Genomic DNA, 27,853 nt, shown 5'->3' with positions numbered 1-27,853 from the left:
GTCCAGAATTGGTCACTCGCAAAGGTGTCATATTCCACCATGACAACGCCAGACCCCACACCGCAATAATCACTCAGCAAAAATTAATGCAACTTGGCTGGGATGTTTTGCCCTACCCACCGTATTCACCAGACCTTACGCCATCCGACTACCACTTATTCCGGTCCCTGCAAAACTCCCTCAACGGGAAATCGTTCGCTGATCAGACAGCTGTGAAAACGTACCTCGACCGATTTTTCGATTCTAAGCCCCAGACCTTCTATGAGAGCGGAATAATGAAATTGTTGGAAAGATGGCAAGAGGTCATCAATAAAAACGGAGAATATATCATTGATTAAAATTCATCCTTTGTATGAAAAAAAAAGTTTCATTTTAGCCTTCAAAAACCGAACGAATATATCGATCCACCCATAATATACCTATGTATAATTTTAAAACGAATTAAACTCACTGATCTCTATTATACACTGGATAGGATATAGGTGGAAAAATCTGTGATTTTATTTGGAGGGGGCTGGTATGCATTTGCAAACAGCCAATCACGATATTGGTCACTCGTGTTCAGTCGGATATAATCGGACGTCTCCGGATACTCGGTCGGCCTGCCAAATACATTAAAAATTTTCGATAGGTTACGTACAAATTTTGTAACGATAATAAAAGTAACAGCAATTAGTGAAGTGAGTTATGGCGCTGTGTTTTTACAAAAAACACTCTGTTTTTATCCAATACTCAAATAAACAGCCGGGAGCTAGTTTCTTATATGGCTAAATGGAGTAAATTTAAAATAATTTAGTTGTAAAATTAAGATGGTACAACAAAATAAAATGAAAAATTGAATTATTTACATTTTTAACTTCAACTTTATTAAGGAAAAAATAAGGACCGAATGGGATTCGAACTTCCATATACATCGATAAAAAATCCGACGCTTTGTTCGATTGAGAAATGGAGCATCTTTGAACATTTGTGTAGTTATTGAATTTGCTCAGCTGATAGCAGAGGAGCTTTGTTTGTATGATTATTAATCAGTTAAAACAATTTTGTTTTGTACATTCTATTACTTAATTGAAAAAGCGTTGCCACAACTAACAAAACTGGTAACTATTAAAGTTTGCATAAACAAAATAATAAAATTCGACTTCTAACTCAATTTGTTTGAATAGATCACAAAACTAATTGACCACCATTAAACGTTAATTAAAACGTATTTGCATAATAAATAATTGTAAGCTGTTTGTCTCTTAAGTTTGTTCTGATTTATTGTTGTTCCTTATTTCAGAGGCTACAAAATATTAATTACGATGAAATGTTTTTTATTATCATTTAGTTAAAGAATGATATTTAATGTTATTTCAAGAGAAAATGACGATTTCTTATCATTCAACTATGCTCCAGTGACGATGTAAAGTTCAAATGCGGTATTTGTACGTTTGAATCTCAACACCGCCGCGGGTTGACTCTGATTGGTTGTTTGCCAGATTTTACCAAGTTTTCTCAAAATGGCGGTCACCCAACCGTCACACAATTTTATACAGGGAATGGTATCCTATATCCTATCCAGTATATATTAGAGATCAGTGATTAAACTCTGTTCTAAAAAAATTCTCGATTATTTCCCAATTTTTGCAGTCGAGATAATATACCTAGTATATACCTAATTTGGGGGGACTGTATATTAATAGAACGTTATTTCCTACTTTGGAAAAATATTGCGAAGAATATCACGTAATTTTTTGGCGTTTCGTCCCGGTTTCCACTACTGGACTCATCAGTACGGCATTGGTTTTATACGCCTTGGTAAGTTATTAAGGGCGACTGTTACCAACGCCGATTAACTTAATCGTCGATTAAGTTAATCGGCGTTGGTAACAGTCGCCCTTAATAACTTACCAAGGCGTATAAAACCAATGCCGTACTGATGAGTCCAGTAGTGGAAACCGGGACGAAACGCCAAAAAATTACGTGATATTCTTCGCAATATATAATATTAGAATAAATTATCAGATTTAGATTTAAAATTGTAATTTGATTCTTATTCGCCCTGTTTAACGTATTAATTATTATAATATACCTAGTATTAATTTCTAAAGCTTTGAATATCTGCCATCGATAGCTTAGGGAGTGGGGAGTGGGGACTGCCTAGCAAGCGTCCCACACCGCATGGTCGAAGTAACAGGTCTGCTATTGTGCAGCCTTTTATGTCTAGCCAATAGCAAGCAAGACTGAATTCCGCCATATTGCGCGTATATATGTATATGAAACATATTTAAAAATGATTTTGTGTGCAGACACATACACATAAAAAATGGCGGAATTCAGTCCTGCGCAGAACCGGACGAATATTTGTCATGGATACGAGCAGACCTTGTTACTTCGACATAGAGTCCCTCTAGTAAGAGTTAAGTGTTAGATATAGATTAATACAAGATTACATTTTTCATTTGTTTAAATAGCGCGCTCATTAATTATTAGTTATCCTTTTTCGAGCGACCATGTTTGTATAATTTTCTTTTACTTTCAAAAGTTGGCATTCCCTATTTACTTGACTCTCAGCTCCCTCTCTATCGTCTTGACCTATCTTTTGCAAGCTCTGTATTTTGTACCACACGTGTTTAATAAACTACTTTAAAATAACAGGTTATGGGCCCAGGCCCTAAAATGTGGTAAAATAGCGTAAAAGTGATACAGCCCCCTTTTTTCGCTTCAATCCTTCGAAGCGAGCATTTGTTGCAATAAAGGGTGGAACGCAAGTCAAGTTTTTTTTTTTTTTGAGGTTAGATGAACGTTTTGCTACGTGCAAACCATTACGCTGAAGTCGCATAATAAAGCATTCGTTGCATAATAAAGCATTTGTTGCATAATAAGACATTCGTTGTCAGTAAAGCATTTGTCGCATAACAGAGAGTTCAGTCTAACACTATTCAAATGGCGAGTAATGATGCTTGGTCGTTGATAGAGAAGCTGAAAGGCAATGAAAATTATCACACATGGAATTTTGCAATACAGACGCTTTTGGAATTATATGGTCTGGAAAAATGTATCATCGACGGTGAAGGCACAGAAACGGATATTGAAAAAATTAAGAAGGCAAAAGCTCGTATCACACTAAGCCTATGTCCGTCTATATATCCACATATTCAAACATTTACAACAGCAGCAGAATTATGGACAAAATTAAAGACGATGTTCGAAGATAGCGGTCTAGTTCGGCGGATCGGTCTGTTGCGTAAGTTGATTACAACTCGATTAGATACATGCAATAACATGAATGATTATGTGACACAGATAACTAAAACTGCTGTTAAATTAAACGGTATTGGATTCACAGTAAGCGAAGAATGGCTAGGCTCGATTCTGTTAGCAGGTTTAACTGAAGAATATAAGCCAATGATTTTAGATTTAGAAAGTTCAGGAATTCCCATTAAGGCAGATACAGTTAAATCAAAATTAATTGATATGGCAACGGATACATCAAAGGACTCTGCATTCTTAGGAAGACACAATGTGAAGTATAATGAGAGAGGAAAGTTTAAAAAAAATTTCACACAGAGTCTTAAATGTTACAATTGTGGAAAGAAAGGGCATATAGCAAACAAATGCCGAGATAAAGTTAAATCTGCAGAAAATAAAACATCTACTGAAGATAAGGGAAAATCCACCAAAGACACGAAGAGTATGCTCATCGAAAACGCCTTCAATGCAATTTATTTTACAAGACATCCTCGCAGAGAAGAATGGTACATAGACAGTGGTGCATCTCAGCACATGACACCTTTCAATGACATGGTTGCGGAAAAAACGGATACGAATATTAAAGAAATCGTCATAGCTAATTCAGAAAAGATCCCTGTATCCGGTGCTGGAGATGTCATCGTGAATGTTGAAGATAATAAAGTAGGAATAAAAAACGTTCTCTATGTTCCAGAATTGTGAGCAAATCTATTATCGGTTGCTCAAATAGTGAAGAATGGAAATCAAGTTCTGTTTGACAAAGATGGATGCAAGATATTTAATAGTGCAAAGGAATGCGTCACTAATATTAAACCAATCGGTGGCGTTTATCGACTGCAAACTGATTCGGCTAAATGCATGGCATCTACAACGCACAAAGAAAGTTAACGCCATGACATGGCATCGACGATTTGGCCATATAAACTTCGTGGATCTCAACAAAATGAAAAATGGTCTGGTAACAGGTATGGAGTTCAATGAATGTAATGAACAAGAAATACGGAACTGTATCATTTGCAAAGAAGGTAAGCAAACCAGATTACCTTTTCCAAAAAGCATAACTCGTGCAAACGATGTACTGGATTTAGTACATTCAGATTTGATTGGACCTATGGAAAATAAATCTCATGGTGGTGCGAGATATATTCTCTCGTTCATAGACGATCATTCCCGTAAAATCTTTACTTATTTTATTAAAGAAAAATCGGAAGTAGTAAATAAATTTATCGAATTTAAAGCTATGGTTGAAACAGAAACTAATAGAAAAATTAAAGCACTACGAACCGATAACGGTACTGAATATGTAAATTCTGCCTTTAAGTCTATTCTATCAAAATGTGGAATAAAACATCAGAGAACGAATACGTATACTCCAGAACAAAATGGTGTGGCAAAACGGGCGAATAGAAAATTAATTGAAAAAGCCAAATGCATGTTATTCGATGCAAAATTAGACGTCTCATATTGGGCAGAAGCAGTTAATATGGCGACATATGTTTTAAACAGATCTGCAAACTCAACATTGAAGACGGAAACACCACAGGAAGCCTGGAATGGACAGAAACCACATGTAACAAATTTGAAGATTTTTGGCAGTCCGGTTATGGTGCACATCCCCAAGGAAAAACGTCGTAAATGGGATAAAAAATCCATTAAGTTAATCTTTGTTGGATACGACGAAGAAATAAAAGGATATAGATGCATAGATCCAGAATCAAAGAAAATAATTTTCAGTCGAGATGTTTTCTTCTTAGAAGATGACGGCAGCAAAGACATCATGATTAATGATTGGGATGATCCAGATGAAGTGAGGGAAAATCTTAAAGAATTACCTCAACCAACAGAAAAAGTCATTAAACTACAAGATGGACAAGATACAAAGGAAACTGAAGAAGAAAACGAAGCAGAAGTCAATCAAGATAGTGAAGAGGATTCATTCCAATCAGCGCATGACCCGACATTAGAATTAGACAAGACTCTTACACCAGTTGTAGAACCAAGACGTTCACAAAGACAACCGAAACCACGCAAATTCGAAGATTTCATAACTTATGCAGCTATTACCGAAAATTGTGAAGAGGAGCCAATAACAGTCGAAGAAGCTTTAAGTAGCCTTGACAGCAACCATTGGAAGTTAGCAATGAGAAAAGAGTTCAAGTCATTAGAAGAAAATGAAACTTGGGATTTAGTTCAACTTTCTTCAGACAAGAAGGTAATAAAGACAAAATGGGTCTTTAAATTAAAAAAGGATCAAACTGGCAAAGTGATTCAACATAAAGCAAGACTTGTGGCTAAAGGTTGTTCACAACAGTATGGTGTCGATTATGAGGAAACGTACAGTCCTGTCGTACGATACACTTCCATTCGATGCCTCGTTGCATTGGCAGCAAAGTTTGACTTAAAGATAGACCAAATGGACGTTGTAACAGCTTTTCTTCAAGGCGAACTAAAAGAGGATATATACGTACAACAACCCGAGATGTTCGATGATAAATCTGGTCGTGTCTGCAAGTTGAAGAGAACTATATACGGGCTCAAACAAAGTGGTAGAGTATGGAATCAGAAGTTGGATGCCAAGTTAAAATCATACGGATTGAAGAGCTCATTGTCTGACCCTTGTGTTTATTTTAATGAGGATTTAACTCTCATAGTATCTGTATATGTTGACGATATACTTATTTTTTGGAAACATGCAAATGTTAGAGACAAACTAAAGTCCATGCTATCTAAAAACTTTAAAATGAAGGACTTAGGGTCTGCCACAACTTGTATTGGACTTCACATAAGCTATGAGCAGAATGCCATTTGCTTGGATCAAAGTAGCTATATAGATCAAATCTTGAAGCGATTCAACATGGAAAATTGTAAGCCGGTAGCAACTCCAAGCGATCCGAGTCAGAAGCTATCAGTTTCAATGTGCCCTAATACCGAAACAGAGATTGAAGAAGTTAAAAACATTCCCTATCAAGAAGCCGTAGGAAGTCTACTCTATTTAGCACAAGGAACAAGACCAGACATAATGTTTGCCGTAAATGATGTAAGTCGCTTCAATTCAAATTTTGGAGCAGCGCATTGGTCTGCAGTAAAACGCATATTTCGATATATAAAAGGTACTCGATCATATAAGCTTCGCTACATAAAATCTGAGTTCAACTGTATAACAGGATATTGTGATGCGGATTGGGTTTCTGATATTGATAAAAGAAGATCTTGTACTGGTTATCTCTTCAACCTATCGGGAGCAGCAATTTCATGGGCAAGCCGACGACAACCAACCGTAGCACTTTCAAGCACCGAAGCGGAGTACATGGCTGCATCCTCAGCCACAAATGAAGCAATTTGGTTGAAAAATTTTGCTTCTGAACTGGATAAGGAGCAAAAGACAAAACCGATCTCAATTTATTGTGACAATCAAAGCGCAATAAATTTAGCCAACCAAAATGGATTTAATCCACGCACAAAACATATAGATGTACGGCACCATCACATCCAAGATAAAATTCAAGGACGTATTATCAATCTACAGTATGTTCCTACGGACGAGATGGCGGCAGATAGTCTAACAAAAGCAGTACCTGGACCAAAGGCAGATTTCTGTTCTATCAAGATGGGACTATCTAAGCATTAAAAAATTATAATGTTATATGTCGATTACCAAAGGTCAAGAGTTGTTTATAATTTTCTAATGAGTGAGGGTGTTAGATATAGATTAATACAAGATTACATTTTTCATTTGTTTAAATAGCGCGCTCATTAATTATTAGTTATCCTTTTTCGAGCGACCATGTTTGTATAATTTTCTTTTACTTTCAAAAGTTGGCATTCCCTATTTACTTGACTCTCAGCTCCCTCTCTATCGTCTTGACCTACCTTTTGCAAGCTCTGTATTTTGTACCACACGTGTTTAATAAACTACTTCAAAATAACATTAAGCCATCAGCGCGATTGGTCAGAAGTTTCGACGCCATGTTTTGGGACCCTACGATTATGGGTGTGTTCCCATTTGCTGATTTGTATCCAGTACCGCTATGTTATTACTGGGAGAAGCGTTCCCTTTTTCTAGTTTCAGTAAAATCATAACCAAAATTCATACGTGCTTCAGAGAACCGTTTTCTCTGGCGTATTTGTGAATTTTGCGTTTAAACGGGTACTGTGTGTTTATATTTGTTTCAGTTTTGTTATATTGTTTAATTAGTTGATGCTGTTATTAATCGTTTTCATTGTAAGTGGCTGATTTCCTGTAAATTGATTAAATTCAACGTTTAATCATTTTTTAAATTTTCTAAAAACTTATACATGTGGATAATATTATTATATTATTATATAATAAAACTGAGACAAATATAAAAACACAATATACCTGCTTATAAACGTAAAATTCACGCCCGAGAAAACGGTTCTCTGAAGCACGTATGAATTTAGGTTATGATTTTACTGAAACTAGAGAAAGGGAACGCTTCTCTCAGTAATAACATGGCGGTTACTGGATACCATACTGGAAATCAGCAAATGGGAACACACCTATATACTGATGTGTAACTATTCTTTTATTTTATTTTATCTTTCGCAACAAAAATTTTTCTATCTTTTGTCAGGCATCAATCTTTATTTCTTTTCATATTTCCATTGAACCTGATTATTTTAAATAATTTTAATGTAATTTATTTAGTTTATAGGTTCTGATCGAGTAAGTGGAAAGTAGTAAATGTACACTGCAACATGGGTCGATGCATTGCCTGCGGTAGAAGATCAACCGCAGGAATAAAAATGTGTTTCTTCCCAAAAGACGAACTACGAAGAAGCGAATGGGCTAGGATAATAATAAAGAAAACTGGTCACCGACAAAGAATTCTTGCTTATGTGAGATAAATTATTATATTATGTTTACTAAATGGTGATAATTTGAAATCTGAAATCGCTTTGCGATGAATGTTTCATTGCAACTACTATAAGATTTTTGTTCAAACTAATAATTATTTACATAAAAAATTTATCACATATGCTATACTGAAGGCTTCAAAACAAAAAGAAAGATTTCGAATATAAACTCATTCTATGCAATGAAGTTTTTATTTTGAAATCTGCAATGTTTATGTGATATACTAATAAATTGTAAGATACCTGTTAAAATTAATAGATATTTACGTCAAATTATTCATTACTTATTTCAAATTAAAGACCCACAAACATTCTCTACAGAGTTCATATGCTTGAAATCTGATAGTGGTAATGTAAATTTCATCAAATAAAGAACAAAGAAAGTTTAATAACCTAAGCTAGATTTGAGATATAAACTCAATGTGTACGATGAAAGTTTTGTATTATGCTAATAGAATATCATCTAAGAGAAACAATAGCATCTGCACTAGCCAATTCCTATATGATAACTCTCATTCTGTTCACTTTCGAATTCATTCGTAATATTTTTAATTCAGTTTGTGCCAATTTCTATGTATAGACAGTATGTATACATATTTGCCTTTATTTGTAACGAATTCATAACTTTGGAGAAAGTGTAACTTGAGACTGCATTAACCACGTATGTTTTGCTGTAAATTTAGCATAACATTTTATTTCTAGGTTATGCTGGTTTCTTAAAATTAGAATTATACAGAATACATAAATTACGAATTTCTATTTTACCATTGTACATCAAAATTTTGAAAAAGAGAAATTAAAACTGTTTTGTTTCTTTCGATATAAACAATAAACATCTGCATTTAAAAATCACGTATAAATCAAATACGACGACGTTTACACTTCATAACAGTATATTAACATTAATTCAAATGTACATCACATATTATAATGTGTATACTCTTTAACTGCGTCCTTTCGGTCTATTGTAAGATTAAAAATTGAAATTTGACCAATGAGAATAAAAGAATTTTTGCTCCTATTATTTTGATTGGCCAAATTTCAATCTTTCAATCTTTAATCTCAATGTTCAATGCGTAGTCTGATTCCGGCCTTACTGTTCCGTTCCGGTGTAATTTCCGTATCATGGGACAGCACCCTCAGGGTGCAAACCCATGTAGCGGAATAGCGTAACGCGGAACGAGAGCAGAACCAATAACGAGCATTCCGTGTTTCTAGAGAATCTCGTGATTGGTTCTACTCTCGTTCCGCGTTACGCTATTCCGCTGCATGGGTTTGCACCCTAATGCCACACCGCGCACATCGCCGCCGCGAGTAAAGAGCCTGTAATAAGAGAGTCGCCAACATGACACGTGACTCGAATCGCGCGCTGATTGGCTTGGTGCTATTTATATGTATACAGGGAGGGGCATTTAAAACAGGTCACCTGAATAACCGCTTGTTTTTGACAATAGAAGAAGTGTCAAACAAAAGTTGCTTGGTCTCGAGGGGCACATAATGTAATGTCAATAATTGTTTTTTTGGTGGAGGCGCTAAAAAGATATGAAGGTCACCTCCACTTTTTTAAATGGAATTATGTAATTTTTTTTAGATCACGTGATTCCTCTAATTATTTTGCATATAAAAGTATTAAGGTACAGATACCAAAAAACCAATAGTTTTCGAGATATTTTACACTTTATTTTGATACATATTGACACAAAATGTTAAATAACTCGTAAACTGTTGACTTTTTGATTATCGTACCTTAATACTTTTGTGAATCGAATAATGAGATAAATCAAATGGTGTAAAGAAAACACATAGTTGCGTATTTAAAAAATTATCCATTTTGTATACATATCTTTTTAAAGCAACTATGTGTTTTCTTTACACCATTTGATTTATCTCATTATTCTGTTCACAAAAGTATTAAGGTACGATAATCAAAAAGTTAACAGTTTACGAGTTATTTAACATTTTGTGTCAATATGTATCAAAATAAAGTGTAAAATATCTCGAAAACTATTGGTTTTTTGGTATCTCTACCTTAATACTTTTATATGCAAAATAATTAGAGGAATCACGTTATCTAAAAAAAATTACATAATTCCATTTGAAAAAGTGGAGGTGACCTTCATATCTTTTTAGCGCCTTCATTAAAAAACAATTATTGATATCACATTATGTGTCCCTCAAAACCAAGCAACTTTTGTTTGACACTTTTTCTTCTATTGTCAAAAACAAGCGAGTTATTCAGGTGACCTGTTTTAAATACCCTCCCTGTATATGTATACATATACATATCTATACATATATGCAGGGTTGGGTAGTGCTAAATTAAAAAGTTAAAAGTTAAGTTAAAAAGTTAAAAAGTTCATTAATTTTAACTTAACTTAGTTACATTTTAGACTCCTAACTTTTTAACTTTATTTAGTTACATTTTATCAATAACTATAATAACTTTTTATTATTGTTTTTTTAAAGTTAAGTGTCAGACACAATACGAGCCATACGTAACGAAAGATATGAATTCCGGTCGGCTTGCAGCACACGATCAACGCCTTCGCGAATTTTTGCACAAAACCTCAAACTCTTATTATAGGATCTGTACCTGCAAGTAGAGACTCTTTATTGTCCGCAAGCAGACACGAATTTGCATCACTGGTTCTAAACTTGCAGGACTTGCAGCTTGCAGTAGCTTGTAGGGCTTGTAGTCACTTGTAGTTTGCTGCTGCATTTATGGTATTCGGTTCTAATAATAAGAGTTTGAGGTTTTGTACAAAAACGTAATGAGTGTTGACATTGATAATAGAATATACATATATATATTTATATAAAACAGAATATACATATGTATATATTGTATATGTACATATATATATAAACAAAATATTATAAAATATATATATTATTATAAAAAATATTAATATAATAAAATTTTGGATATGTTCTAAAATCTAAATAGTTTTTGTTTTATTGTTACTTCCATTATTATTAAGAAACCCTGAAATCACATAAAAAAAAAGATTTTTAACTTTTAACTTTTCAATTACATTTTTTCATTAACTTAACTTTTAATTCAATTAATTTCATTATACATTAACTTGTATCTTAACTAAGTTAAATTTTCAAGGTTGTTAACTTTAACTTAACTTAGTTAAAAAAAAAGTAACTTACCCAACCCTGCATATATGTATAAATAGCACCAAACCAATCAGCGCGCGATTCAAGTCACGTGTCATGTTGGCGACTCTCTTATTACAGGCTCTCTAGCCGCCCGCGAGTCCCAAACGTCGCGACTCATTTGTGACTCAGACAGTGGCGCGATTGCCAGATCATCCCCGCTCTCCGCGGTCCATGCGCCGTCGAGCTATCAATGGGCGTACACCGTTGGCTGTAGTAGGCCGGACGCGCGTATTCGGTGATTTTTACTAATTAATATCTCGTTGATTATTGCGAAAATTGCAAAACGATAGAAGACTTTTCGACTCAGTCCAGTCCGCTCTATCTGTGCATGTAATTTTTCGCGATCGTTCAGGACACCTTCTATAAGATACAAAAAATAAGATAATTTAAATTAATCTATGATTTGTTCCATTGATAAAAATTTTAAGATTTAATAATTTATCAAGACGCAGCATGTATTATAGCTGTGTAAAATATACATTCAAAAATATTTAAAAAATACCCTTAACATTTTGATAAACGTTATTTTTTATACATGTATAAAAAAATGATCTTACGAAACAATTAAACAAAACTGTGTTTTGTAACGACCTTTATACATATAATCGAGATAGATATCTCTGACCTTATTAATTATTTTTTTTGTTCAATGTATGTATCTATGTATACAGGGTGTCACGTAAATTTTTTGCTATCGCTTTTGTGTAGATAAAGCGGACTAAACTGTGTCAAAAGGTCCTCTACTACTTTATAATTTTCGCAATGATTAACGAGATATGAATTTTTAAATATATGCAAATAAACGTGTTCACTCAACCCACCGATCGCTTGGCGCGCGGTTCATGGGGAGTAGGGATGGCCTATTAGCAAGCGCGCCGTCCAATAAGGTTCACGTCGATGTGTATGAAGTGGGGTGCTTACCAGGCAGTCTCCGCTTTCCACGTGCCGACGTGCCAAGCGATCGATGAACGCATATATGTAAGGGCTGCGCACAATAGGAGAAATATTAGGAACAGATATTAAATATGAGAATTTTAACCTATCAGAACTGTGTACTGTGGAATGTGCGCTTTCTGACAGGTTAAAATTCTTATATTTAATATCTGTTCCTAATATTTCTCATATTGTGCGTAGACCCTAATACTACTATATGGCTAGATGAGAGAGAAGTCCATGTCCCAGAACCACGGTGCGGGAATATACTTCTCTCTCTTTCTCAGCGTACTTTGAACGTTGTGCGCATGCGTCGGATCATCCCCTCCATCAATAATAAATAGAAGGATAAATATACATATATGTGTAAGGAAGAAGGAAAAAGTGATTGATTCCGCTTCAGGGTATAACCTTGTTACAGTTAACAGAGTCAGTTTAGTCGGAATAAATAAATTAATCCTAATTTTATGAAATAAACTTTTTCAAAATTGCCGTTATGTTATATGTATATAAGAATACAGTGCAATCCCTTACAGAAATTTCATGATAATCAGTGCAAACTAATACCTATTTCATACCTATGCAAACTAATGTTTTCAGTCGCATTAGGCGCATTAGGTTTTTGCCACATAAATAACATATCCATGGTATAAATACAAGGGTATGCTCTTGCGCATATTTCAGATAGGGACAATCCAGGGAATTTGTTCTTGCTTACGTCACACGAGCTTCCTCTACATTTACTTTACACGAGTATGACGTAAGCAAGAACAAAAAGTGGTGGGAATGCGCAGTGGTCTGACACAGAACGAGCATACCCTTGTCTTTATACCATGAACATATCTTGACCATTTTTGCCTGTGTACAACAGCACACATCTAATAAGCATAACGAGCATAACCTGTTCGCGTCATCTCACTGATCGCACTCTATTTTCCTATTGGCGGATGCAATCAATCCAACGCATGCGCACAACACTCAAAGTACTCTTAGAAAGAGAGGGAAATATATATTCCCGCACCGTGGTTCTGGGACCGCTTCCTCTCACTCCCTCTTATAGGCACTAGCCATATAGTAGTATTACATATATGGATGAACGTATACTGACGTATACACTTGGTAGCAGCATGGTGTAAAGCGGGGAGCACAGACTTTTGCATAACGCATAAACCATATACATAAAGAATTTGATTGGTCCAATGACTTATGCATAAGAAAATAGGCCTAATGAAATTCCTTATGCACATGCTTTATGCGTTATGCAAAAGTCTGTGCTCCCCGCTTAAGGAAACAAGGTGTAGCACGAAGGAGATGCGCAGTGGATTTTCGTTCAACCAATCGGTAAATTTTGCCAAAATGTACGAAATCTGCCGAAGCCGGCCGAACGGGAGACACGAAGGTACGGTTGTACATACATACATACCACCGGAGATAAACAAAACGCACACAGGCTTATATGTATTGTACGTGACTGCATGTATTTGCAAGGAAGGTCGTAAAATATATAATATTTTATCGAAAATAGCCCGATATAGATATCCAGAAATATATTTTGTCGTTTCCATCAACTGCGGCATTATTTTATCGAAGGCGGTGACGAACAGCAATTTTGACGTTAAAGGGTTAATTTAACGTTTCTTGTAGTTTTCAATAAATATGAAACATTTGACAAAAATTCATTTTTTATTTTTGGTTTCTTAATAACTGGTTATTATTTTAAACAATTAAATAAAAACATTATTCAAAACATATATTTTTTAATTAGAAATTTTTAATTTATTGATTTTATTTACTAATTGCTTAAAAATAACTTTACAGGAATTTCAACTTACGCTTTCTCCCATTTTCAAATCAACCGCGTTTCAACCACATTTTGGTAAAATTCTCTCATTGGTTAGCCCCGTACCACCTGACCAGCCTCATGCGCCCCGCTACACCTTGTTTCCTTACACCATGGGTAGCAGTAAGTCGGAGCGAACGTATACTTATTATTCTCGCCTATATTTAAAAATTCATATCTCATTAATATATCATTGCGAAAATTGCAAAGTGGTAGAGGACTTTCTGACACAGTTTAGTCCGCTCCATCTACACAAAAGCGATGGTAAAAAATTTACGTGACACCCTGTATGATTGCCTCCCAACAAACGACACCCCCCCCCCTCTCCTTTTATACAACACACATACACTCGTATAAACAGCAAAATACATGTAAAGTATCTGTTGTATATTTATAATTTCCTACATACTCAATAACATAACTGTATCTAATAATAGCACATATATGCTATATATGTATTATGCAGGGAATGGAAGTAACTCGTTACTTGTAATGAAGTTACAGTTACAATAAGTTACTTTTTTGGTAACTGCGTTACTTTTTTTTTTAGTAACTGTAACGCGCGGTAACGAGTTACATTTTTTGGATAACGGTAACGAAATTTACAGTTACTTTTATCGTTACTTTGCACACGATTGAACACGGTTCGATTGGATACATGCCATTTATAGCGCTTATCAATAAGACTTGAAAGCCCTTAGGCATTCGGCCGTCATGATTCAATAATTATTTTACACTTCTATCTTCTATATGTAATACATATAGGACATACAAATATTTCAGTTTGCTGCATATTTTACAGGTGTTAGAATTATAAAATTGTGTTTAAAAAAAATTAAAAAATAAATTAAATAAAAGTAAAATGAGAAGGGCTACGAACCCAAAGTGAAACAGTTTATTTCCAATAAGACGATGACAATAATAAGTGTCGAAACGTCGTTTGTTTTTATATCTTGTTTTATCCATGTTATATTGTTTTAATATATATTTATACATTTAATTACATTGTCATCGTCGTTCTTATCGGAAATAAACTGTTTTATTTTTGGTTCGTAACCCTTCTTATTTTACTTTTATTTAATTTATTATTTGAGCCATTCTACATTGTTTTTTTAAAAAATAAAACTATACATATATGTATTTGGCAGTGTTACATAAAAAAAATGCAAAAGTACATTTTTAGATTGATTTTAAAAAAGTAACGGAAAAGTAACGAAAAGTTATTTTTCGAGTAACGGTAACTGTAACGAGTTACTTTTAAAAAGCGATAACTGTCGGTAACTCGTTACATTTTTTACTCTCATATATATACTTTCAAATTTTATTTTTTATTTATTTTTCTTATAATAAAATAGCATATATATATTGCACGTGCACATATACAATATATTGTTACTGCATGACAAATATAAAATGATCAATAAAACTGTATAGACAATAATATATAAATATAGTTTATAATAAATAATAGTATATATTGCTTAATGTTACAAAAAATTTTGAGAAAATTCTATTGTGTATATATTCAAGAATAAAAAAAGAGAAAAAAATTCGATAAAAGGTGCAAATAAAGTTGTAATAGTAATATTTTTAGGACAATCAATCTTGTCCAAAAGTTGTATTTATTGTTTTCCCCCTCTCTTTCAATATGAGACTTTGACTTATCCAGGCATATTCGTTGTGGAAACAGTCTCAATATGTTTGTGTAGATAGAAATATCATATACATATATATCAGTTTTTGTATTATATGTGCATACCAATTTTTGTTCTAATTTATTTTTTTCAGCATATCGCGGCGAAGACATAAATACAGTATCAATAAAGGTATGGAGGAAGTTTATATCTTAATATTTTTTTCTAAGAAATAACCTTTATGTTTATTACTATAATTCAAAGATATTTATATCTTTTGTGATCAGGTGAATAGGCTTTATTTTAAAAGTTATCTCCTATATTAACAGAAATTTATCATATATATACACACACACACACAGTTTTCTTATCATAGATAAGAATTATTATATAATCCAACGATGAAAGCTGTGACTGTAACTGTGTGACTGACTGAAAGTTCATTTTACATTCATATTTTATATGTTATACTTAAATGTTCTTTGCAGATAATTGTTGTCATGACTTTAAAATTTGCCAGTAATCTGTCTTTTATGTTTACCGAGGTTCCTAGTATTATTGACAGATACGTACTGGCTAAGCAAGCTGGATTTAAAGCAGTTGAAAGTGGATTTCCATTTGGCTTCTCTGTTCAGCAAGTTGCCACAGCCAAAAAGAAGGCTAATATTGACCAAGTACTTTTGAATGTTTTCACAGGTATGTTGTGTTTATGCACATTATAAAAATTCTTTCATTAATTTTAATTTTAACATTGTTTTAACAGGTGATGTTACAAAAGGAGAAGTCGGTTTTGCTGCTATTCCAGGTGAAGAAGAAAATTTCAAAAAAAGTATTGACAAAACAATAGAATATGCAAATGCTTTGAATTGTAAAATGTTAGTATATCGATAAATTGTAAATGTACTATAAATTTGATTGAGAATTTAATTTTTATAACAATAAAGTGAGAGAGAAAGTGTGTGTGTGTATATGCGTTTCGTGTTATATAATCATAACATATTTTATTCTTAACAGGATTCATGTGATGTCAGGAAAAGTGGAAGCTTCTACTACTGCTAATGATATAGTTTATGAAAAAAATCTATTGTATGCTATCGAAAAGTGTCAAAAAGAGGACATTATTGTTGTCATTGAACCAATTAATAATTATAGTGTACCAAATTACTACATGAATAATTTTCAAAAAGGTATATGAATTTGTATTGTACCGAGCTGTACTTTACTTTCTCATAATGAAGCATTAGAGCAATTTTTTTTATTTTTGTTATAGGTTTAAATCTGGTGAAAAAAATAAACAGTGCATACTTCAAGCTGTTGATGGATATCTTTCACTTACAACATTGTTGTGGTAATATTACAAAATGCATTCAAGATTTTTTACCTTACATAGGTTAGTAATAACTTAACAATATTATGTTAATTCTTATTGTTAGATTCCCTTTGTGTATAGTTTTACTAATTTTAATGTATCTATATATATATATATATATTTAAATCTTAATATGATCGATATAATACAATTTATTTCAATGATGTATTCATACTATCATTTGTATATTATTCAATATTATATATGTATATATTCAATATTTACTTTTATAGGTCACATTCAAGTAGCTCAAGTTCCTGATAGACATGAACCAGATACTCCAGGAGAGATTGATTATAAATATGTCTTGTCTTTGTTAGAAACAGCCGGTTATACTGGCTATGTTGGTTTGGAATATCGACCGAAATCATTAACAGTGGAAGGGTTAATTTGGGTTAAAAGATATGGTTACACTTTATAAATAGGTATTCAAACAGATACCGCTCCATAAATTTGGAAACACCTTACATTATAGAAGCAAACATGACCTATACATGTTTTTGATTTAAATAGATCATAAAACGTCCAAATTACGATGAACATTTTTATCTAGAATACCTATAAGCTTGTACATACATACCGAAAATATATCGGACAATTATTTCACAGCATCGGAGCGCTCAAGGTTGAATTTCGCATTCTGGTCTATTATTACTCGTTTTGCCACATCCTCGGCTACTTCGCACTTGTATGCATTGTAAATACACATTACAGGTCGTTTGATTATAGTTTCTGTTAGAGTGATAAACTGTTTGTGTGAGTTACAAGTTGATTTCAAACTCCGTAAAAACCGTAAAAACTACAATAGTCACCGAAAATGGCCCTGAAAAGAATTAGATTTCGTATGAATCGTATGTCAAGATAGAAATAATTGTCCGACATATTTTTGGTATATACTACAAACTTATAGGTGTTCTATTGTAGATAAAAATGTTCATCGTAATTTGAACGTCTTATGATCTATTTAAATAAAAAATATATATAGGTCATGTAAGTCATGTTTGCCTCTAAAACGTAGGGTGTTTTTAAACTTATAGAGGACTGTACATATATATTAATATATTACATACATAAATATGTATAAACGGTTCTATTATTTATATGTTCTTAAACAAAAAATATATTTTCATATTGTATCTATATGTAAAATAAAAAAAACATCCAGTTATAATTTTACAAAAAATATAAACGTATATTCATTATACTTCCAAATGAATAGGTCCAGTTAACAGTAATTAGTAAATAATATATTTTCAATAAATCTGTTATTAATATAAATTTTTGCACATTAATGGAAATACGAAAGAAATACATAATATATCTGTAATAAGTAAATATTAGTGTTTCATAATTTGCATGTGCATGAGTTAAGTTTTCAATAATTATACACATATATATATACAAGGTTGATTACATATAGATGTTATTTATATAATTTCGTATAAGTATAAACATAAATAATTTCTTAGAGAGAACATATACATGAACAAAAATGGCAGTTCAATATAACTATACATATACATAAACTCTTATGCCTGAAATTCATATAATAAATAATACAACCAATTACATAATTTATATTTTCTAAATTTGACTAAATAAAAAATTATATTCTTTAAAATTAATGCACAACCAATAACCAAAAGTATTTATGTAAGTATGTACAAGCATCGTCATATTATTCTGTATAATATTACTATATTATGTAACTGATATTTTATTATAAATTTGAAAAATTGACAGCACTTTATTATAGATTCCGTACAATGTGGAATATAATTGTATTAAGTACCTATTTCAAATAAGTAATAGGATGATTCTTATTATATATATTACAAAATTTTTATTATATGTATATGAAATTCATATTTTTGTAAATATTATATCATATTTTTTAATCATACCGAGACGCATCTCCGATTATAATATAATACATATATAATTCTATTCAGCTCAACTTAAAGTAAAAATGTATTACGTAAAAACATTAAATATATAATAAAATTGCGAGTTGCATACATAAAAATCTTAGTAATAAATTTAGAATTAAGTGGAAAATTTAGAATCATCCTATTCATTTTTTACAATAAAATATAGACGAATTTTTATTCGCAATTTTTATTATTTTTATTTTGTTCAGCACACATACGTGCTTATGTCTTAATTAAAATTTTTGTTAATGCAATATTCTCTGCAATGACTCGTCATTTTATGGTACAATTTGTAATCTACACAATCAATTACAAATTTATAGTAACATCGATATTATACATTACGCTACAGTGTAATTTAATTATATTATGGTTAAAATTACAATTAATTATGACAATACTTTTAACAATGAATCCGTGTATTGGTATATTACAACATATATAATACAGTTAATATTCAAACATCTCGGAATAAACCGCAATGTTAAAAATATTTGCGTTGACTGCAATAACAATTCAGTGTGAATTTTCTTCACAACAATAGTACTTATATGAAACCTTAAACGCACAATGCCGAAAATTAAAACATAAAAAAGCATCAAATATAAGTTGATATTACAATCGTAATACTATAAAGCAAAATTACAATTCCGTGAAGGCGTACAAATTTATCGGTGTTATTCAGACAGATTCTGTGATATCCATCAGTGGTTGGTCGACATCAATAGAAGGACCTATCACAGCAGTGCTGTAAAATATTTTGAATATATTTTATAAGAAAATTACTCCAAAACTTTTAATAGCAATATGCTAATAAAAGGATATGAAGATCTTATAACTTATTTGTAACAGAAATAAAACACAAAAGCTATCAATCACATACTGCACAGAAAAATAAAAACCAATGCTTTTATATAGCTTTATCACAAATGTTATAAATACAATTATAAAAATGTTAATTTGCATTCATCACACCCAAAAACGAAGATATGTTAGATAGATCAAAGAGAGATATAATATAGAATAAAAAAAGAATAATTCATTTTGATTTTATATAATGTATTCATGCAAGCGCGATATTAGTAATAATGTTCAATCGGAACTACAGACAATATTACCCAGCGCCAAGAGCCAAAATTGTAGCTTCTTGCACCAATGTCATTTGATCAATGGTGGACCTGTGATTAATCAAAAATTCAATAGAATGGATTATATTAAAAAAAGCTATTGTACTATATTTACATATACGTGGTTCGATAAGTCTAGTAAATCTTTATGAAATAATGCCATAATCCATTTGATAATGTGACATCTGGAAAGTATCACACATGTGCCAAATTTCAGCCAGAATTGACGCATTGTTCACGTTCGATCATCGTTTCAAGCGAGCGAGAAGTTTAACAGAAAAATGGAAAAAAACAAATTCCGTGCAAAATTATAGAATTGGATTTTGAATTAATTTCTCATTCATTATTACCCGGATTTAGAATAGAACAAAGAATTATTATAACTTAATTCTGGTTGAAATTTTTGGCACAGAAGGGTTTGAAGAGTGATACTTTTTAAATGTCACATCATCAAATGGATTGTGGCACTATCTCATAAAGATTTACCAAAACTTATCAAATCATCCATGTATATAATATGTATGAATATATATATATAGTAAATAAAATTTAAATTACATGTTCAATTAGCTTGAAATGAACAAAAATTTGGAACATATTATATACTATAAAACAAAATAAAAAATATAACAATAAGACATCAATTTATTTCAATCAGATCAAAGAAAATCGAACGCAAATGCATATATTTTTTAAATTTATTTTATTGTTATTTTTTATATTTTTCAAATATTAAGACAAATATTTTTCACATATTAAAATAATAAGAAAAATTGTTGTATATGGCAAGATAATATGAATCTCAATATAAACTATCTCAATCAAGATAAACTATCTCAATCAAATCCTTTTGTCAATTTCATTTAAAATTATGATACAGGAAAATAAAAGCAATAATAACTATTTCAGAATTAGTTTGTCGTAAAAGCAGGAGCACTCAGCAAAAGAATGTTTAGTATGTATTAGTAGTAAAATCGAAAACTTACTGTAATCGTAGCACGATGTATTTTATCTTATATTTACATATTTATATAATAAAACTTCATACAATGTAATTGTAAAATGTAAAAACCTAAAAAATGCATTTATACGTTGAATGTCAATAAACATGTTTAGTCAGGATATTTCTGTAAATAATACCATATAAATTGAAATTAAAAAATAAAATAAATACTTTATATTTCTTAATATTTAATATTATATACTTCGTTTATTGATTGGCGTTATCAATATAGGATAGGAACATTCTGTAAATGTGGAATAAGATAAAGAATAATTATAAATAAAATTTTATTTCTATGAAGAAATTCGTTTTTTTTTACAGATGATTTAGTTTATATTTTCTATTCTACTATAAATACAAATGTCTGTTTTTAGCAACAAAAAATATGAATTTAAATATTAGAATGTATATATCATTGTTCATTATTAACAAAATGCATAATAATATATACTTATTTATAATACAATAATATAAATTTCATTATCTTTCTATAACAATTAAAATATTATCTAGATACATCAATTTATTAACTATATTGTGAGAACACACATATGCCAAGTCCTCTGAATAAACAAAACATTCTACAACTCGTGATCTTAATTCTAATTCTCTGATTGATTTGAAATCAAGTTTTCTTCTTGGGAGAAAATATTGAGAGATCATTTATAATAACCTTCCAATTTTAAGTATTACATATTTTTATACTTCTGAATGTCATAATTTTATAGTTGTAAATAAAAGTTCTATTACGAAATATACTTTAAATTAACTAGAAAATATTATTTTATCAATCTTATCTATAGATAACTTAGATAAGAAATTTAATTTGAAATTATTTCTAACTTTAGAATTATTAACACCTCAATATTTTTTCGAACAATTGATTCCGAACTCGTTAGAGAATCTGTTATTAAAATCAGTCGTGATGAATCATAAGAGGAGGCACTTCACTTTAGTTGCGATAGATTTTATACAACTTTACTGTACTATTAAATAACAAATACCTACATAAATATATAATTTGTAAGGAATGATTGCTGTATAAAGTGATGGTTTGATACACTACCAAGTTGAATAAAATTATTGTCTTGATCTAAGAATCAAACCTATGAAGTACCTGATTTGTGTAGGGAGATGAGGAGTCAAATTCAGTTTCATCACCCCACTGTTGGGTGTCGGGACCCAACAAAGTATGAGTATCTTCATTGCACAGCCGCTCGGGAAAGTTTACCCCGTCTCCAAAGCTGCAAGCCATACCCTACCTTCTACTCGATGTTTCCCATGTCTACAATCCTTATGGCGTAACTATCTATCATATTTCCATTTTTTTCTATTATTTTTTTCATTGATTCAATTTATGTATTTAACCGATTACTAATTAAGGAAGAATCGTAAAAGAAGTAGAAACAACTTCTTTTAAAGAAGGAATAACTAAACATAGTTACACCACTTTTATACTACAAGTACTGTTTATAAGAACCAGTTGCACGATACCTCACATAATTGTTATAACAACTTTATGCAAATTAGTCTTCAACCAGAATTTATAATATAACATAAGACATGCAGCTTTATCACAAAAATTAATCTTAAATGCTTTTATATAAATACATTATTTTTTATTTAAAAATATATTATATTTAAATCTTTTAATATATATATACATTCTGTAACAAGTAGATATTTTTATCTGTAAATAAAATATTACAATACAATTAATAAATACATTTTTAGAGAAAACTGCAGACTTTAAAAATTAATTTTTTGTTTTGTAATAATATTCTTTCACTGCTTTTCCTTCAAAATACATTTCAATAAAAAACAAAAAAACAGAACATTTATTGGCAGTTAAAAATATGTTAACTGTGAATTGTGTCAATGCTATCAAACATAATTGTAGTTGCAACAAATGTCTTCTTACAATCAGAAGCAAAATAAATAAGGTTTAATTTTACAAACTTTGCAGACAAATTGTATAAAAAGCTTAAGATGAGAAATGATTAGGGTATAGTAATAGCTGTAGAAGTGATAGTCAGCGTCAAACAAAAAGAAACAAATGCATTGCATGCCTGGAAGCATTTAAAGGTCTTATCGTTACTCTGGAACTCTATAAAAGAATAAAAAAAAGATATATTAGATACACAAATTAGTTCGGTCCGTTTTTTTGTGTTCAAAAATGTATTCATTTCAAAACAAAATGAATGAACACATTAATTAAAGTATTGTCCATCGCTGGCTACTATCTTTTTCCATCTCCCAGGCAATTTTCGAATTCTATCTCGAAAAAATGACTCGTCTTTGGAGGCGATCATCTTTTTTGAAAAACGGGCCGAACTAATTTGTACGCCCAATATAAAAATATAAGGGCAAGAATATATTTTAAATAGGTTAAGAACATCAGAACAAAATAGCAAAACTTTTAAAAGTTCCTTTCCTCAAGAATATTTCAAGACTTATCTTTAAGGCATTTATGTACTTGTTAATCATATCTTTATCGGAAAAAATAACCGAGTTCCACAGTAAAGAGTCAAAGTAATTAATATTGCATTTCTGTTTAAAGCTTTTGTAATGCTGACCTGTTCTGAGTACTGCCCATGGAGTCATAAGTATTGGGTGTGCCCTGGTGTTGCGATCTTACTGGGTAGACGACACCATTTCCCAGACTAGAACACATCCAATGCAATCACTCCAATTTAAAAAATATTGAATTTGCTTTTGTCAATCATAAAAGTGCAAATATAGTGCTCATAAGAATGATTTGTAAGTGCGGGAGTTGCATACTAACAGTGCATCAAAAAATAAAAAGATTTTATATTCATATTTCCAAAAATAATCTTTGCGTCAAAAAAACAGGAAGAATTTATATATAGGATAAAGATGATTTAAGGCATTTATGTACTTGTTAATCATATCTTTATCGGAAAAAATAACCGAGTTCCACAGTAATGAGTCAAAGTAATTAATATTGGATAAAGATGGAAAACAGTAAAATTTCAACTATTTGTAACAATCTATCTGCATCCTGTTCTGATTTAATATAAAACAAAAAATATTATACAACATATTTCTCTTTGTACACACCCACCCACACACATCCCCCCCATCAATTATTATAACACAGAGATATAATAAAGTAATTTCAACATGTATATCTTTTTATTACAATAATAGGTAAAGATTCTTTAAAATGTTTTATAGAAAGAAAAAAAAAATAATCAGATATATAATATTCTCACACACATGATTTCGGAGCATTCTCCATATAATTACAAAAATATATATAGAAAAATAGTAATAAAAAATTTAAAAAGTTGTATTATATAAAACATGCGATTATCTTGTTTTTTGAAGGAAAATAAACTTTGACAAAATTAGAATTGCTCACACTTTATATTCAAGGCCCTGCAGTACTTATGTTACCATATTTCAAATTTCGTTTAAGTATGCCAAACTGCATAGTTGTTTTTTTATAAAGATTATGATAGGCGGTATACTAGAAGCATACAAATTGATATAATAATTGAGTTATTATGTATTGTGCAATTGGTTCCCACTTTATAAATTATAGAATTTTATTGCGTGTAAAGTATTAAAGAAATGAAAAGTACATACCTACTAAATATGGGTAGAAACCAAAGCCGTGGATTGTCACCAAATACTTCCTGAAAATTATTGTATTTTCCCAGACTAAATCCATCTTTGTCCTTTCCTGTCCGAAACATAGGTGCTCTAAAGGCTTCTATAAAACAATTACATAGTATTGATTACAGATTACACACAAATATTGTAAGATGGAAATGTGTATATATATAAAATAAGTACCTAGCGTCGATCTATTATGAATAACGAGATAGCAATGATAGAAGAAAAGGGAGATAAGACTGACTGCAAACATCAATGCAACAAAAAAAAGAAATAGCAGATGAAATCTACCCATTCCATCTAGTTCACCCTATAAAGAAAGTTTATATTAATTAAAAAACGCAAATTAAACGGGAATTTTATATAAATACACGCACACACATACACACATTATATTTTGGCATTAACATTATTTAATTTGAATAAATGATATTAATATATTAATTTCTTATAAAAGAGAAAAATCTACTCACTTTCCAAAATTGTATAAAATATTGCAAAGATGTAGCGGTAATAAACATACAATAGAGAAGTCCGTACGCCAGAAACAGTATGAAAAATTTATAATTGTGGAAGCCTACACAATTATTCACCCATGGACAATGATGATCCATTTTTAAGACGCAAGTGCCACACACGCTACAGTGATGCGTCCTATCAGGTTTTATTAACTGACATTTTTCGCAGAATCGCATAGCTAAAATAAAAATATTATCAACAGATACATGAAATTCTTTGAACAATTTTGTTTGTCATTTATAATTTAAATAGTTACCTCCTTTTATGGTGCGGTTAGTAACTGGAAGATCTTGTGCAAATCTTTCCAAAATTTGTCTCTGTGTTTCTTCAGTTTCAGCCTGTTGCAATTTCTCCATTTCAACATCAGGAATTTTAAACTTAGGGTTAAAAAAAGATAAATTATTTATATTGTCTCACAAACTAATAATTATTCAATAATTATTTTTATGTAACAGACAATTTACCTTATCTGGTACCGGTATTAAATCTGTACACATCGTTTGCCAATATGACCATAAAAACATCAGTATCAGGATGTGGAAGAAAAGCAGATAGAAAACTGTAAACATATACATAGATAATAAGTGTTATACATATGCAACATGGCTACTTTCCAAAATCAGAATTAACTTTGATAAACATAAGTGACATTAAGAGTTGTATAATTATAGAAATAATAAAACAGACAAAAAAATACTAAATCTTAAAAGAAAACAAGATTAATATATATAAATAAAATAATATATAATACAAACCTTTTTGAACATAATTGTCAATTGTATCTGAAACAAACACATTACAATGTTAATATAAAGCTTTCAAGAGTAGGTTTATTTTGCAATTAAGCTATAAACATATATACATATATATATATATATATATCTACAATTGCAAAATAAGACTTCTACTTATAAAATGATTCTCTCTTTACATATATATTTATTACATACATACATCATACATAAACTTTAAAATTTATTACATACACAAACATCAAATGGAATTTTTTTGTATATCATACAAATTACATAAAAAATATCACAAAAAATTAACGCTGTTAAGATTAAGATCTACAAGTTAGGAAATAAAGAAAACTCAAATTGCTTAGTTTACACGACATGAAATAGATATCGTTAAAAAGCAAAATACAACAACACATAATTAGAAAAGGTAATATCTGAAAAGCGCGCGTTTTTAACGATATGACGCGAGACAAGGTTTGCAAGGACGTTGGTGACTCGAAGCGAAACCAGTGGGGAGACAAATAGGTACGACGGAAAGACTACGAGAACAGCGGAGATCTCGGAGGGTACTCACAGTAGCACAACTGCACTACGTAGGCGTAATAGGACCAGGCAACGATCGTTAAGATGAAGATCACTGGTAACCACTTGACCGCCTTGACGCACCACCAGCACGAGCCATTTTGCTTGCCCATATCTGTTCACCGAATCGACGATGTGCGTGAGATTGCGTGCCCACCGATCGTGGGCCTCATCAATAGCGCGTTAACCCTCGGTCCGCTGAAGCACAGCGGCATCGCAACACTACACCCCGGGACTACGACGAAATAGCCGTTTTATCGTTTTCTCTGATCTATCTCAACGGACTCTGCGTAGAATGTTTGGAACGTGTGACTGTGGCCGAGCGCGAAGAGCACGAGAACGCATCATTGCGCAAGCGAAACTCGCCAGCGTTATCGCGGCATCACACCCTCCTTGCGAAACTCGCGATCAACACACTGACCAACACGGACGTAACCGGTAACCGCCCTGACAGACGCTCGTAATCTTATTTTGAACTCTGACTAGCCACTACTTTGCACACCGCACGCAACGTGCACCATCCCATTCCGACCGTCGACGTCGCTCCGTTTCACGTTCGCCACAAGCCACCACGATCGCCAAACCACCCAAACCTGGGTGATTTTACATGCAGCGCGGAACGCGGTACGCGGTAGGCGGTAAAGTAACTAGGAACCGCGCGCGGTAAAGTGGGGAGCACAGACTTTTGCATAAAGGTACTTTTTCATGCGCAGCACGCTGCAGCAGCAATTCGTTACTATTGGTTAAGAATTTTATGTAAGCTAGATGACGTACTTCCGGCGCAAACACATTTTACCGCAGTTCGTTGAAGTTGAACCGAACGAACAGCAAGCAGCAAGTGGCAAAATCGAGAAAGCGTACAATATGTCCGTCGTTTCATTATAAAAATATTATTTATTGCAATAAATATTAGGAAAATAAACGAAAAATGGCTTCGGATAAGGTACGGATACATGTTTGTAAATTAGATCATTTTATACTTTACCACAAATTTGAAAAAGTAAAGTGTAAAGTATAAAATGATCTAATTTACAAACATTCGTACCTTATCCGAAGCCATTCTTCGTTAATTTTCCTAATATTTATTGCAATAAATAATATTACCTCGATTTTGCCGCTTGCTGCTTGCTGTTCGTTCGGTTCAACTTCAACGAACTGCGGCAAAATGTATTTTGCGCCGGAAGTGCGTCATCTAGCTTACATAAAATTCTTAACCAATAGTAACGAATTGCTGCTGCAGCGTGCTGCGC

The 27,853-nt window shown here is 31.8% G+C and overlaps 2 protein-coding genes across 8 annotated transcripts; one reads left to right on the top strand and one right to left on the bottom strand.

The window, feature by feature from the left end:
• The first annotated feature begins 15,850 nt into the window (after positions 1-15,850).
• On the top strand, positions 15,851-17,952 carry Gip (hydroxypyruvate isomerase-like protein Gip). The gene is made up of 6 exons (XM_018539941.1): positions 15,851-15,879; positions 16,176-16,383; positions 16,451-16,562; positions 16,702-16,874; positions 16,958-17,077; positions 17,290-17,952. Exons 2-6 carry the CDS (start codon positions 16,188-16,190, stop codon positions 17,475-17,477), a joined length of 789 nt encoding a protein of 262 aa, XP_018395443.1. The 5' UTR covers positions 15,851-15,879; positions 16,176-16,187; the 3' UTR covers positions 17,478-17,952.
• A 1,539-nt stretch (positions 17,953-19,491) lies between these two features.
• LOC108773943 (palmitoyltransferase ZDHHC2) lies at positions 19,492-27,129 on the bottom strand. Of its 7 annotated transcripts, none has more exons than XM_018539926.1 (10): positions 26,596-26,716; positions 26,034-26,060; positions 25,743-25,837; positions 25,535-25,655; positions 25,233-25,456; positions 24,940-25,069; positions 24,730-24,856; positions 23,694-23,780; positions 20,106-20,165; positions 19,492-19,735 (listed from the first exon to the last, which is right to left on the bottom strand). In XM_018539926.1, the coding sequence occupies exons 1-10, from the start codon at positions 26,714-26,716 to the stop codon at positions 19,669-19,671; spliced, it is 1,059 nt and encodes a 352-aa protein (XP_018395428.1). In that variant the 3' UTR covers positions 19,492-19,668. The 7 variants fall into 7 exon arrangements, with proteins under 7 accessions (XP_018395428.1, XP_018395429.1, XP_018395427.1 ...); XM_018539925.1 differs by lacking the exon at positions 19,492-19,735 and adding an exon at positions 22,235-22,361 and having other exon boundaries at positions 20,107-20,165; XM_018539927.1 differs by lacking the exon at positions 20,106-20,165.
• Positions 27,130-27,853: the final 724 nt, after the last annotated feature.

This window comes from Cyphomyrmex costatus, unplaced genomic scaffold, assembly GCF_001594065.2.
Source record: "Cyphomyrmex costatus isolate MS0001 unplaced genomic scaffold, Ccosl1.0 scaffold229, whole genome shotgun sequence".
NCBI lineage: Eukaryota > Metazoa > Arthropoda > Insecta > Hymenoptera > Formicidae > Cyphomyrmex > Cyphomyrmex costatus.
This window is presented reverse-complemented; position numbering and strand designations above follow the sequence as displayed.